Genomic DNA, 14,233 nt, shown 5'->3' with positions numbered 1-14,233 from the left:
TATAAACAGGAAATAGTCATCGAATAGTATTTCCAGTCGTGTCCAGCAGGGATTGGTTCTTGGCCCTAAGCTTAACATTTTTATAAATGACCTGGAAGAAAACAAAATCACTAACACGGCTGTTACTCTGAAACCTGAAAGTTTGTTGATGACACAAAAATTGGGAGTGGTAAATAATGAAGAGGACAGGTCCTTGATTCAGAACAATCTAGAGATCATTTGATAAAACACATTGTTTACTTGTGCCCAGTTTAATACAGCTAAATGTAAATATATACATCTAACAAAGAATGTAGGCCATGCTATACGATGGGGGCCTCTTTCCCAGGAAGCAGTGACTCTGAAAAAGATTTGGGGGTTGTCACAGTGGATAACTAGTGGAACATGAGCTTCTAGTGTGATGCTGTGCCTAAATGAGCTAATGTAATTCTGGGATGCATAAACACAGGAATCTCGAGCAGGAGCAGAGATAATTTTACCTCTGCATTTGGCACTAGTGCAACTGCTGCTGGAATACAGTGTCCAGTTCTGATGTCCGTACTTCAAGAAGAATGTTGATAAATTGGAGAGCTTTCAGAGAAGAGCCACGAGAACAATTAAAAGACTAGAAAACTTGCTCTATATTGATAGACTCAAAGAGCTCAATCTATTTAGCTTAGAAAGTTAAGAGGTAACCTGGTTACAGTCTACAGTATCGTGGGGAACAAATGTTTAATAATGGGCTCTTCAATCTAGCTGAGAAAGGTATAACACAATCTAATGACCGGAAGCTGAAGCAAGACAAATTCAGACTGGAAGGAAGGTGTAATTTGCCACTGGGACAAATTTACCAAGGGTCATGGTGGATTCTGCATCATTAATCCTTTTTCTAAAAGATATGCTCTAGGAATTATTTTGAGGAAGTTATGGCCTGTGTTATATATGAGATCAGACTACACAATCACAATGGTCCTTTTTGGACTTGTAATCAATAAATTTGGCTTTACTGTCCTGAATGCGCCAGTGTAGACACACCTTAAAATATAAGTCATTATGCCACCTAAACCAGTGATCGAACAAGAGACCTCCAAAGAAAGTGGCATCAGCAATTCAGCAGCTAAGATGATGATCCAGCAGGGTTAAAAAGCACGTACAAAGAGAGGCTCTATTTCAGACCTAATATAGAAAAGTTGTTTGTTATAAAAGCTTCCATAGCCTCTTTGCAAGAGCAGAGGTGTTCACAACGCTGTTTTGGCCAAATCCCAATTTGGTTATTATATTAGTTTACAATGTTCAGTTTCAGTCTGAAAATTTATTCTTCACTTTGCCTCCTAGACTGCTGCATGGTGTTGTTGGTACCAAAAGAGGTATGTTCCACTCCACAGGCAGCTACATATTTCACTTGTGAAGAAATTATTTCTTAAGGGTGGCAAGTGTTGCCAAAACAGCTCAGTAAATTATACACTTTAAGAGAGTATTTAACTTTTATCTTAATTTTTGCACTCATTTTATTACCACCAATTCTATTACTTGTTTACATTAACATCCACAGTATTTAGCACTTTCCAAAGAGCTCTCAATTTAAAAGACAAAGAATTGAAGTAGACATGCAGCACAACAACTTAAGCGGTCAAGGAGGTACTAGACTATATAGTAATCTAATTGGCTAGCTCAATGCATTCTATTTTGTGAGTATCGCTTAGCCAACTCCTTCAACATAAGGATCCCTTCAACATTTAAGGGAACACAAAATGTAGATGAATGCAACTTAGATTTATTCAAAATGTCCTCTAAAATATTTTTATTTAAGCACATGACCTCCAGCGTTTGCAGCGTTGTTGTAGCTGTGTCAGTCCCAGGCTATTAGAGAGACAAAATGGATGTGGTAACATATTTTAACGAACCAACTTCTGTTGGTGAGAGACAATGTTTCAAGCTTACACTGAAAAAGAGCTCTGCATAAGCTTGAAAACTTGTCTCTCTGACCAACAGAAGCTGGTCCAATAAAAGATATTACCTCACCCACCTTGTCTCTGAATACTGTCTGCAATTTGTAGAGCAACAGCATCTAAGAAAACTAGAAATTAAAACCGGACTAGTCTCATTGTCCAAAACATGTGCATTACAAGTTAATTTCCAGTTTTAGCAATCTAAGCAGTTCAAGAATGCCAAGCAGTTTTTACTATTACTGTTTCAGCAGGTCCTTGAAATGGCTCCTATTGAGCCAATTTACAGGTTTATCTTAAAAGTTTTACTCAATGGCATTCTGCACAAAAAAATTAAAAATTCTGCACACAATATTTTTAAAATATGCAAAATTCTGCAAGTTTAATTTGTCAATAAATAAATGACAGGCTCCAGCATGGCAAGTGGGGAGTACAGGCCACTGGCTGCACAAAGGCAGGAGATCACCCTACAGTCACCCCCAGATACGGACTCTGCAGTAAGGCTGCACCTGACCCCGACGCAGCACAAGACTTAGGCTTGCCCCAGAAACACCCTGGGGCCCTGCCCCTCTGCACCACGTGTGGGGCAGGCAGGATCCAAGTGTGGAGGGTCTCAATGTGGGGGATCCAGGTGTGGGGCGAGAGGCTTCTGTGTGGGACAATCTGGGTGCAGGCAGCTCAGTGGGGGGTGTAGGTGTGGGGGGAGATCTGGCTGCATAGAGGCTCATTGGTGGTGGTGGGGTTTGCAGGGGCAATCGGACTGTGCAGGGACTTCCATGTGATGGTGGTTGGGGCTCAGTGGAGGGGTCTGAGAGTGGGGGGGGGTATCAGCAGGGGTGGGGCTCTGGGGTGCAGCTAGTTGGGGGTCAGTGGCATGAGGATCTGGATGTGGGGACTCAGGGTGGTACAGGGCACGGGGCATCAGGGTGGGTGGTTTGAGAGCAGGAAGTTCAGTGGAGAGTGGCCTGGGCGCAAGGGTGGGGGTCTGGGTGCAGGGGGGGTGGGGTTCTGGTATGGAGGACTAAGGGGGGTTCTGGATGTACCAGGTGAGGCTTGGCAGGGATATCTGGGTATGGGAGGTGCAGAGGCATGAGGGAGCAGCTCCCTGTACAGAGACCCCTCCTCCCACAGCTGAGGATGCTGAGCTTTCTGCAGCTGGGGAAGGTTTCTGGGGGTGGGTCTGACACAGCCCCAGCAACTCCTCACAGGGGAAGAAGTCGTCCCATCCTCTCCTGCCTCCAGCCCAGCCAGGACTAGCAGCTGAGGCTGGCTCAGGATAAAAGCCACTGGCTGGGGTGTCCCCAGCCCCGCGGTGATTTACCTCTCCACTGGTTGCTCTGGGTGCCTGAAACAACGTGCCTGCGCTGCTAGGGAGTGGTGCGTGACTGCTCTTGCAGCTTCCCTTTGCTTCCCTGTCAAAGGAATTTTTTCTGCAAGGAAACAAATAAATCTGCAGGGGACATGAATTCTGTGCACATACAGTGGTGCAGAATTCCCCCAGTCACTTAAAAAGATTAGCCATGGTCAGAAGTTACATAAAAATACCATCTTATTGCAGATTTAGTATCTATTAGTAATGACTGAATACATAAGTGCAGATTTTTACTACTTTAAAGTCACTTTTAGCCCAGCAGCACCTACACAGCAGTAAGAGGTGATGTCTTGGCAAACACTATCTTTGATCCAAGCCATCATCCATAGGGTTGTCAGGTGTAACTAAGGGCAGAATTTGGTCTACCAAAGTCTATTTTCAGTGGTAACAAAGAAAGCAGAGAAAAACAGCTCTGCTTTTAAAAACCTACATTAAATTTGCAGGACTGGCAGTTCAGACATACAATCTTTTAACTTGTGAACTGAATGAAACTGAAGTTAGAGAAACATCACCATGGAACCCAACTATGCCACAACTACACTATTTTCAGAGCTGAGCTGCACTTTAAATATCGTCACAAAGGAAGATAAATACTCAAAAGAACACCAAATGGCTAAACCTGCACTGAGGGCCATCTATTGCTAACCTCTGCCAAAAGCTGGGTACATCAACTCCAGCAGTGGCTTTGATTACATATAAACGCTGTTGCTGCTTAAATTACAGCGCCATTTCAGCAAAAACCCGAGAGAAACCAAGCAGCGGCCCCTGCAGCCCCCGAGAAATCTGGAGCCAGCTCAGCACTGCCTCCCGCGGAGGCGCCAGCCTCAGAGGCTGAGTCCGCTTTCAGCACGACCCCCTGACCCCCCGGAACGAAGCGAATAGGGAGTCTGGATGCTACCGGCCCTTTGCTTCCCCTAAGGTCTCCCTGCCGGCCGAGCGGTCAGGCAGGGCAGGACCCGCTGCAGGCACCGGGCTGCGCCGTCCCCGGGGGCTGCGGCGAGACCCGCTTCCGCTTCCCGCAGCCCGCCGGCCAGGACCCGGGCAGGTCGGCGCGCAGCGGGGCGCTCGTGTCATAGCGCAACGTTGCCCCGGAGAGCGCGGCACCGAGCCCAGCTCAGCGGGCCGGGTAGGCGCCAGGGGGCTGGGCAGGTGTCGCTCCCCGCAGGGAGCCTCCCCCCGCAGCACAGAGGAGCCGGTCTGGCGACACGGACCGACCAGCGGGGAGACCGCGCCCCCAGGGCACGGGGGCTGGCGGAGGGGACCGGCGACACCCGAACCCCCCACCTACCGCCAGCCGGGGTCACCATCCGCCGCCTGCCGCCTCCACGTTCCCAGGCTGGGCCAAGACGCTACCCAACTCCGACACCGGCAGCAGGGTGTTAAAAACTCCACCCACTTCCACCTCAACTGCTACCGCCACCACCCTCCACTGTTGGGGGGAAAATGCGCCACCAGGGCTTCACTGCGCAGGCGCTAGGTCCTCCCACTTGTTTTAATTAGCCCTCTATTCGCCCCACCCCCTGGAGACCCCTCACGCGCGATGCATCATGGGATTTGTGGTTCGAGTGCGAAGCTCAGCTGCTTCACGGGCGTCGAAGAGTGGCGAGGAAAAGAACCGCGTTACCCATGAGCCTCTGCGGCGTCGAGTCTCTGTTTCCATAGAATTGGTGGAAAAATGACATTAGTGTTTCCGATATGGGGGCCAATGGTGCAGGGAGATGGGTGGGCCTTACCGCTTCCGGGCCAATAGAGAAAGAGCAGGGCGGGAAGGGGGCGGGTTTCTATCCGTCAGTCACTTTGTGAGGTGGGGGGAGGGGAGCGAGAGGCTCGGAGCGGAGCAGCCACAGCCAGCGCCGGGTCCGGGCAGGGGGGGGATCGGTCCCATCATACGCAGCGCGGAGCTGCAGCCGTAGCCAGAGCCCTTGCTGGGGGATTGATCCGGGGCCAGCGCCAAGCCAACGGGTCCGGAGCCGGGAGGAGGCTTCGTCCCCCATCTCCTCCCGGGTCAGGGGGAGCCGCGGGCGGGCGCCGCGGAACAAAGGTAACAGCGACAGCAGGAGAAAGAGCCGCCCCGGCCCCGCCGCCAGCGGGTAAGGGAGCGGGGCGGCTCCGCTCCGCTCGGGGCTCGTTGCTTGCGGCCGTTCCGAGGCGGGAGCGGGGTTGTTTTTGTCCTGGCGAGACTGCGGCGGCACTCGCTGATTCCCCCCCGCGTGAGGTGGGGGGTGGGCGAAGGGCTGGAGTCGCTGTGGGGCGGCGAGGGGGGGCTGCCTCGTTGCTGATCGGGTCCTGCCCGCTGCGCTGGGCAGTTGCGGCTGTTGCTGTTGCAACTCCTGTCGCGGAGTCAGCGCTTTCTTTTATGGGGGTGGGAGAAGCTGCCGCCTCTGTTGGGATCCACAAAGCCGCAGCCCCTCCAACGGGGAGAGCTGCCGCCACCCCCCCCGTCTCCTCCTCATACAATGGAGGAGCAGCGGCCTCCCCCCCCCCCGCCGCCGCAGCAGCAAAGTGGGGGGGGGGGTTTCCAGGGCTCAGACATCGCCGCCCCCCTCCAGCCCGCAGGTCTCTGGGGAGAAGATTGAGAGCCCCGACCCCCGTGAGCTGGGCGCGGAGCTGGGACTATCCTGGAGCAGCCGGAGAGGCTGGGGGTGGGTTGTTGTTGTGGCAAGTTTCTCCTCCTCTGACAGAAATGGCGTCAATGGCAGCGAGTGAAGGGGAAGCCGAGCCGCGGTGTGTGTGGGCTGGAGGGAAAGCAGTGGCCGAGCGGGGTGGGGGTGGGGGTGGGGGGACTGAATGGGGGAGGTATCTCAAATGGGGGGTGGAGGGATCTGGGGGAAGGGGGTTTGATCAGGATCCCGGCGGCTCCCCTGCCCGATTCCCCCCGCCGCCCCCCCCCCCCCCCCGCCAGGCTCCGGTGCAAACGGCTGGTGCGCTGGCTCAGTGCTTTGTTTTAATTCCAGGTCCAGCCTCGGCCGCTCAGCCCCGATCGGGGGCTTTTTTCCGCAGCCTGAGCTCATCATGAAGGTAAAACCATCGTCTCTCTGTCTGGGAAGGGATGGGGAGAGGGTTGCATGAGGGAATGGTGCACGATTTGTCCCGGCCCCACTCCCCGGTGCGAGGCTCGGCGCTGGTTGTGATCTAGGCTGCAGGCTGCTTCGCCCCACTGCCGTGGGGTGCCTTAGATGCCTTTGGTGTTTGCTGTGCAGGTTTGGCTCTGCCGGGTTTTGTTGAGGGACTGTGTAAGTTCACTGCGAGCAGGTCGTTCCCTTTCCGAAACAACCATTTGTAGGGGAATAAGGACATGGCTGCCGGCCCAAGCTTGACGAAGGGATAGGGGACAATCACTCCGCTTCGGAAAGTAACCTTGCAGAGGAAATGTCAGCCAGTCATGTTTGCATTAATTGAGGTTAAATGATGGATTTACTTTCTGTGCCTTAACGGGAGTTCTGTAGAATTAATAATTGTGAGCTGATGAGGTGGTGTCTGTACAAGGGTTGCTCTGCAGTGAAGGTAGTGCTGTAGGATGCAGAATGATTTTCAAACAGCTTTTTAGTTTCCTTTTTAGTGTTGTGTGCAGTATCCACATACACCATTGTCAGTCAGAGGCATTTGTAGACCATTGATACTTGGTATAGTAGGCAAGCCCGATAGAAGTGATTGTTCCACTCAATTTAGATGTTTTTGTGAAGAATCTTGCTTTTCATTAGTAGATTTAACAAGTGTGATTATTAGTCTTTTCCTTGATTTTACTCTTGGTGAATACAGTGTCTTGTTTTAAATGCTGTTATTTGTATTGCAACAGCACGCAGAGTTCTTAATCAGGATCATGCCCCCATCGTGCTGCGTTAAATCTGGCTTCTAAGTTTTAGAAAACTTATTAACTACATTTGTCGTATAACTGCAGGAAAAAAATATTGGAATATATGTACAGCCTGTCAGCTTTATTATTCATCGTGAAATACAATAATCTCCAGCGAGAGTCATACCTCTTTGGTGTGCCCATATGTATATTATATCAAATGTATATACACCATTGTATTCAGGAAACACTAGAAATAGCAGAGAATACAAACAGTTCTATTTAACTGGATTCAGTAGGCAATACTAAGCACAGTAAAGTACTTAACGTTCAGTACATTCCTTTTGGTTACTAATGAAAGAGCCATAAAATGTACAGTTTTAACTATTATTCCCGATATCTTTTCTTTAATGGGGGGGATAACTAGTGAGGCCTAAAGTAGTGCGCCAATATTGGTATTTCATTAATAGGTTGCATCTAGTAAGAAATAAAAACTATAGTTAAACTTTTATGGCAGTGTTATATGGAAGTTCCCAAATTGTGTCCATGACTTGCTGGTCTGTGGAGTGTTGGCTAAATACATGGTGCTCTTTCTACTTGTGTCCATGTGGGGAGATGGAACACATAGGGGCAGGAGATGAAATCTAGAGCAGGGGTTCTCAACCTTTTTCTTTCTAAGGCCCCCACAACATGTTATAAAAAGCCCATGGCCCACCTGTGCCATAACAACTGTTTTTCTGCATATAAAGCCAAGGCTGGCATTGGGGAGTAGCAAGTAGGGCCACTGCCCAGGGCTCCACACCGCCGGTAGGCCCGCAAAGTAAAGTTGCTCAGGCTTCGGTTTCACCCCAGCTGGCAGGTCTTGGGCCTCAATCTTCAGCCCTGAATGACGGGGCTACGTCTTTCTGCCCTGGGCTCCACCAAGTCTAATACTGGTCCTGCCCGTCAGACTCTCTGAAACCTGTGTGTGGACCCCGGAACCGTGGTTGAGAACCGCTGATCTAGAATAAAAGGAGACAGAGTGGTGAACTTTTTTTTTCCAGAAGGATCTAAAGGCAGCTAAATATATAGAAATACTTTTCTAATAGTACTTTTCTATGTAAACAAATGTGTAATTACCATGGAGATAGATGGATCCTTTAACGACAGTATCTGAACAACACTAAGTGCCTACTACATATACAATTGTGGAGGTGAGGAAGTCTGCAATCACAAATGTGAGGGGAAAGTGTGCTATAGCACAGCGTGAAAACCCCTCTTTTAGCTCAATTGAATAAGTAGCAAAAGGCTTAAAGCTTAAATATCAAACACAAAATCCTGTTTATAGATCCATATTTTACACAGTATTTTAACAAAAGCTAAAAGTTTCTTTAGTTATACGTAAGATTCAGACTGCCATAGCCACAAGAAGTTTAATTTTTTAGCAGGATTTTAACACGTTTTATGATTTGTTCATGATGAGATCTGAACTTCTGTGTGGTCAAGATGAGCAAACCAGCTGTCTGGAGTTTCCCTATAAATTTATTTGGGATTTAAATCGGAAGACGTTAGTTACAGTGAAGCTCCTTTTTAGAGTTACAGCACAAAAATAAAATAAAATTTTAGCTGGTTTTAAGCTTCCAAAGAGTAATACAGCATGTCTCATGCTAACTAAATGTATATCAGTTTACAATCTTGTAAATTAATTTGTATATCCATAAGAATATTGCAAGGATACAAGTTTGTCTAATCAGAAGTAATAGAAGAGAGTGAACAGGGAATTCTTTTTTTCTATGCACCGGCATCACAGAGTAACTGGATGACTGATTAAACAGAGCAGGATGCATCTTAAAAAATGTGACTGATTTTGTTTATAAAGGACATTTTTGCATTTAGAGGATGGAACTCTAAAGACCCAGTTTTACTGTGAGCCTGTCTGTATTGTGCTCATTGCAGGATTGGGGCCTAAGCCTTGATTATTGTTTTAGTGATCCTTCCTTCAGATGAAGGAGGCAGTGTATTCTGTGGTAGGGCATTAATTTGGGAGTCTGGCGATCTGTGTTCTATTCCCATTTCTGCCACTGGCTCTTTTTGTGTGAACAGTTCATCTTTACTATGCCATATTCTTCCCATATGTGTAAAGAGAATAGGATATTTACTCTTCTTTGTAAAGCTCCATGGAGGAAGAATGCTATATAAGAACTAAGTAGTAGTAGTAAAGTGATACAAATGGAAGTTCACTTAACATGCTTAGTTATGGCTTGGAACTGTGTGGGGAACAACAGTGATACTGTCTCCCAACACAGGGTTTCTCATCCTTTTTTGAGTCACTTCCCGCCTTAGCATTTTTTTAACATGGACCTGTCCCCACATCCATGAGGGCACAGGCACCATTTCAGATTTCAGTAGGAGGGACAACTTTCAGCTGGGGTCCACGGGCCACTTAAGCCACTGGAAGCTCTTGGATATTTTTTTTAAGATAAATATGTAAAGATCAGCCTATTTCAGAAGCATTGTTGTGATTATTTACTATACTGCCCAGCACTGCCCCCACAAACTCATCCCCCCAGATCACCTGACAGGCCCCCCCCCCCAGCAGGGCCCTTCTACCTCTATGCTTCTCCCAGGTCACCTGGCAGCGCTCACCCCCGTACTCCTTGTAACCCCACCTGGCAGTGCCCCCACACACTTTACTGCCCCAGCTTTAAATGACCAGACAGCAACCTCGCTTGGGGGGGGGGGGCACATGGAGGGGATTCTGCCGGGAGGGAGGGGTTGCCACTCCACATACTACTCCTCTAGGTATTCCTGCTCACCAGGGTCAGTACTCTCTACCACAGGTTGGAGTTCAGCAGGTGGAGTCCCCTCCCATCTAGAGCTGCTGTGACTGACAGCACCACAGACCAGTCATGGCTCTCCTGTGAGAGTTGTGTTCTGTGAAGCAATCCTAGGGTCCACTCAGAGCACTAGCTGCAGCCCAGGCTCAAATCAGCTGGCCATTTGGCCTGTCTTGCCATTTCCCTGCCCCCGGCGAAAGTTTGATATGCCTCCTTGCCCTCTGTCTTGAGAAATTATGTCCTAACATGTATACCACCCCCTGTAGCCAGTGATAGCAGTGTATTCCCCACAACAGCATATCCAGATCCAAGGAAATTAATCCCCTTGTATACTAATACATACCACCTCAACCTACCAAGAGTGCTATGTGCATAAGCTGCAAAGATGAAAAAACCCTACAGTTTTGTTTATATAAATGTTGGAATAAAACCAAACTGGATGTTCCACTAGAGGTAAACAAAGCTTTTTCCCTCTTATAATCACATATTGGCCTATACTAGAGAAAGGCTAGAGTGGTGTGTGAATTGCTGTAGCTATTTCTGAGTTCTAGTTGGGATTTTCTTAATCACACTGCATGCCTTGCACATGACTCTTAGCAAAATAAGAGTGTTTCAGATGGTTAAAGAATCTTGGATTGCCAGCAGGTACCTATTTATGAAATAATTATGTTCCAACAACTAGTTTTATGTAACACAATTGTTGAAAAGCCGTCTGTAAGCTTTCTATCTTAACATTTTTTTAAAGTCAGGGGATTAACTCTACAAAAAAGACCTACAACATGAGGTGTACATTTTTTTGTTTTTTTAATCTAAAGGTTAGGGCTGCAGATATTTAATTGGAACTGAAACTCTATAGTTAGGTATTTAAAAATTAGAAGTGTTTATGAAAGTATTTTCCTTTACCTTTTATTAGTGAGATCACTTAGCATAAAATTTCTCACTGTGGCTTGGAAATTTACTTGATGTTGACTAGCTGTATGATAACAGAAGTAGTGAATTTTGTAGAAACTATAGAGATGCACTGTGAACCAAGTACAGTAGAACCCCATTTATCTGACGCTCCTTTATCCAACTCTCTGTATTCACCAAACAACCAGCCACACAGGTCCAGAAGTGGACGATCTCTCCTGTAGCCGCTAGACTGTGCTGCAGCCTTGCACTGTCCCATTCTCCGGATTATCCGAATTTTTGATTATCCGATCTGGCCCTGGTGCCAGTTAGATTGGATAAACGGGGTTTTGCTGTGTGTCTGGTTAGATCTAATGTGGTTGTAACCTTGACCTTTAAAATTGGAGCTTTGATATGCCAAGCCTAAATTACAGTTTTACATAGTTGTGGATATGTTTGTATTCCATAGACTCAGGTGTTGTGGGGTGCTCATTCAAAACTGACAAAACTATGCAATGGGAAGAATGTGTTTTTTAAACATCTTCATTCTGAATTTACATATTGGTTTCAACAACAGTCATTTCACAGTGGCCTATCTAGCTCTCCTACAGAGGTCACTGGTGCATGCTTATGCTACAACTATACTGCCTAAAAGCCAGTCTGCTACTCCAGTCCATTGTGTTATATACACATGATAGACTAAAGTGAAATATGTCTTCTAAACTTTTAGTAACTAATTTCCATCCTGCAGCACAAGTCAGCTGAAAGCCAACAGCTCTGATGCTCATGCTACAGTCTGGAAACTAGTTTAGGAATTTAGTGACCTTCATTTTCTAATCAGCTGTGTGGGCCGCAGCAGAAGTGCTGGGGTGGCACAGGAACACTACTAGTTGGGGACTGCTCACGTGAAGGAGTTAGGAGAACAGGTAAGACTTGTGGTGTATTTTTCTCCAGAATTGGTTTTTGGTTTGTAAGAAACCACTGCATTTAAAAGTAGTGCTCCCTATATGCCCCTTACTAAGCAACCTCTGGTCACTTTTCAATTTCCTCATGCTTACATAGTTACGCAGAAAGAAAAGAAAACACTGCTTTATAGAACATGTCTGAATAACTTAGACTGGATAGAATTTGACGTCTTTCATAGCTGAAATGTCAGCTGCCTTATATCATATAACAAGTGTATAATTTGAAAATCCATTACTTTAATATTGAATCATTTAGTAGAAACTGTGATACAGGAGCTGTGAGGTAACCTAGGCTAGCTTGTTGGGGGGAGAGGTCTGCTTTAAATGAGGAAAGTTTGTTACGATCACAGTTCAGGGTAAATGCTTCTGTATTTCCCCTCAGTGGTCCAGCAAGAGCACCTACTCTCAGACTTCAGCTCCTCAGTAGTTGCCTTCCTTGGACAGAGACCAGCATCCAGGCTGCACAAATCCCTGTCTTCACTGTGTTATTCCCAGCCAAGACAGGCTGTACACGTACACCTGCTTGCTTTGTCTTTAGAAACTGTTTACAGGTGTAAACACACTTATTTTATTCTGAAGGTTAAAAAGCACTACAAAAAAAACATATTACAGCCAATAAAGGAACCTACACATGTGCTAATAAGCTTACTTTCATCCTAACGTGGATTCTGTCAGGAGCAGTCCTTCAACCCCCCACCCAAGGAGATCCCTTGTGGTTACCAGTTTGTGACAGCTTCAGCTGAGAGTAAGCCTGCAGTCTTACAAAATCTCAGTAGGCCCAGTCCTTCCAACCCTACTGTAAGGATTGGGGCCCTCCTTGGACCAGGGTTCTGTCCATTTGCTGGATCAGGAAGAAGGCCCTGAGTCCATTTAAAACTAGGGTATTTACCCCCAAACCTTATCTTTGTTTGTTGGTCCCTGAAGAATCTAGTTTGTATTAGTATTTATGTAGCTTTTCCAGGGGGTGGCTTCAAAGGGCTGATAAGGGAGGAAGTACATTAGCATCCTCTCCCTACTAGAGAATGTACATACAATACTATAATAACATGTACACAGTTGCATTTTTAATACCCCAAATTTATTAACCCTCATTCAGTAAGGTTCAGTTTAATTCAGTAAACATTATCTTAATTCCTCAAGGTTTGTTCTGGATATTATAGGATATTGTCAGTCTGTCGCAATTACCAGTAAATGAGCCTAGGAGGAAAGTAGATTGTTCTCAATCTTGGTATCAGATATATTTGGATCAGTATTTTTACAAGTAGGGTAACTAATGTACAGAAGATACTACTTAATGTAATAATAGAAGCTGCAACACTGAATGTATGATGCTAATCCTCAGTAAAACATTTTTAACTGGACAATCAGTAGCTTTTATAATCTGAGAATATGATTGCTATATATATTGTTGAATTTGTATGTGGTTTAGGACTGCAAAATGTTGTGTGCTACATTTGTACGTTTTAAAAAGATATGAAGTTTTTTGCGCTATATTTTAAAGTCAGAGAGAAGAAAATGTGAATTCTTACACAGTGTGCTGATATCACCACAGAATACATATAGCTAATGTTTCTCAGTTGAATGAGACAACCTTTCAAAGGTTCAGACTTCAAAAAGCTGTGTGGCCTTTTTGTGGGAAGATGGAGGGGCAAGTCTATTGGTCTTCCCCCAAATTGCTTAAGTGCCTTTACTGAAAACTTAGGCATTTTCTACAGTACACATTTTGGTCAGCAAAAGGCAACTTTTGCTGACCGAACAATGGAGGTGTACACACTACAAAGCTACTTCTGATGGTAAAACAAAACCACCTTAATGAGAGGCATAAAGCTTTTTGTGGCAAAGTTGAAGCAACAAAGCATCGTGTAGATCAGAGGTGGGCAAACTACGGGCCACATCCGGCCTGCGGTACAGTCCTGCCCGGCCCCAGAGCTCCTGACCAGGGAGGCTACCCCCCAGCTCCTCCCCTGCTGTTCCCCTTCCCACGCCGCCTCGTGGGCAGCGCTCTGGGGGGCAGGGCTTCATGCTCATGGAGGGCAGTGTGGCAGCATATCTGGCTCTGGCAGGGCAGCGTGGCTTCAGACGTGCTGCTCTGAGTGGCATGGTAAGGGGGTCGGGGCCAGGGGTTTGGATATGGGGCAGGGGATCCAGGGGGCAGTTGGATGGGGTGGAGGTTTGGGGAGGGCATGGGATGGGGGGGGGGGGTAGGTGCCAGGGGGTGGTTAGGGCTTGGGATCCTGGGAGGGGGCAGACAGGGGACAAGGAGTTGGGGGGGGGGGGGGTTTCTGAGAGGGGCAGTCAGGGGGCAGGAAGTGGGAGGGGGCGGGGGCCAGGCTGTTTGGGGTGGCACAGCCTTCCCTACCTGGCCCTCCGTACAGTTTCACACCCCGACGTGGCCCTCGGGCCAAAAAGTTTGCCCACCCTGGTGTAGGTGCTGCTGTTCATTATGTCGCCATAACTGCCTCCCCCAGGATCCC

At 47.2% G+C, this 14,233-nt stretch overlaps 2 protein-coding genes across 6 annotated transcripts in view; one reads left to right on the top strand and one right to left on the bottom strand.

The window, feature by feature from the left end:
• Positions 1-4,763, bottom strand: part of GGPS1 (geranylgeranyl diphosphate synthase 1) — a 58,948-nt gene extending 54,185 nt beyond the window's left edge. For 2 of the 3 annotated variants that reach the window (XM_074948870.1, XM_074948868.1), the window contains exon 1: positions 4,586-4,763. The gene's annotated coding sequence lies outside the window, so the exon portion shown is untranslated. Of the gene's footprint in view, positions 1-3,246; positions 3,356-4,585 lie in introns of all 3 variants that reach the window. The other variant, XM_074948875.1, reaches the window with a different exon arrangement.
• A 419-nt stretch (positions 4,764-5,182) lies between these two features.
• ARID4B (AT-rich interaction domain 4B) overlaps positions 5,183-14,233 on the top strand; it is a 146,350-nt gene continuing 137,299 nt past the window's right edge. For 2 of the 3 annotated variants that reach the window (XM_074948865.1, XM_074948866.1), the window contains exons 1-2: positions 5,184-5,338; positions 6,252-6,315. In XM_074948865.1, coding sequence (XP_074804966.1) covers positions 6,310-6,315 — 6 coding nt within the window. In that variant the 5' untranslated portion in view covers positions 5,184-5,338; positions 6,252-6,309. Of the gene's footprint in view, positions 5,339-6,251; positions 6,316-14,233 lie in introns of all 3 variants that reach the window. The other variant, XM_074948867.1, reaches the window with a different exon arrangement.

The sequence above is a fragment of the Natator depressus genome, chromosome 3, assembly GCF_965152275.1.
Source record: "Natator depressus isolate rNatDep1 chromosome 3, rNatDep2.hap1, whole genome shotgun sequence".
NCBI classification, from domain to species: Eukaryota; Metazoa; Chordata; order Testudines; family Cheloniidae; genus Natator; species Natator depressus.
The sequence above is the reverse complement of the archived record's forward strand: the minus strand, read 5'-3'. Positions and strand labels throughout refer to the sequence as shown.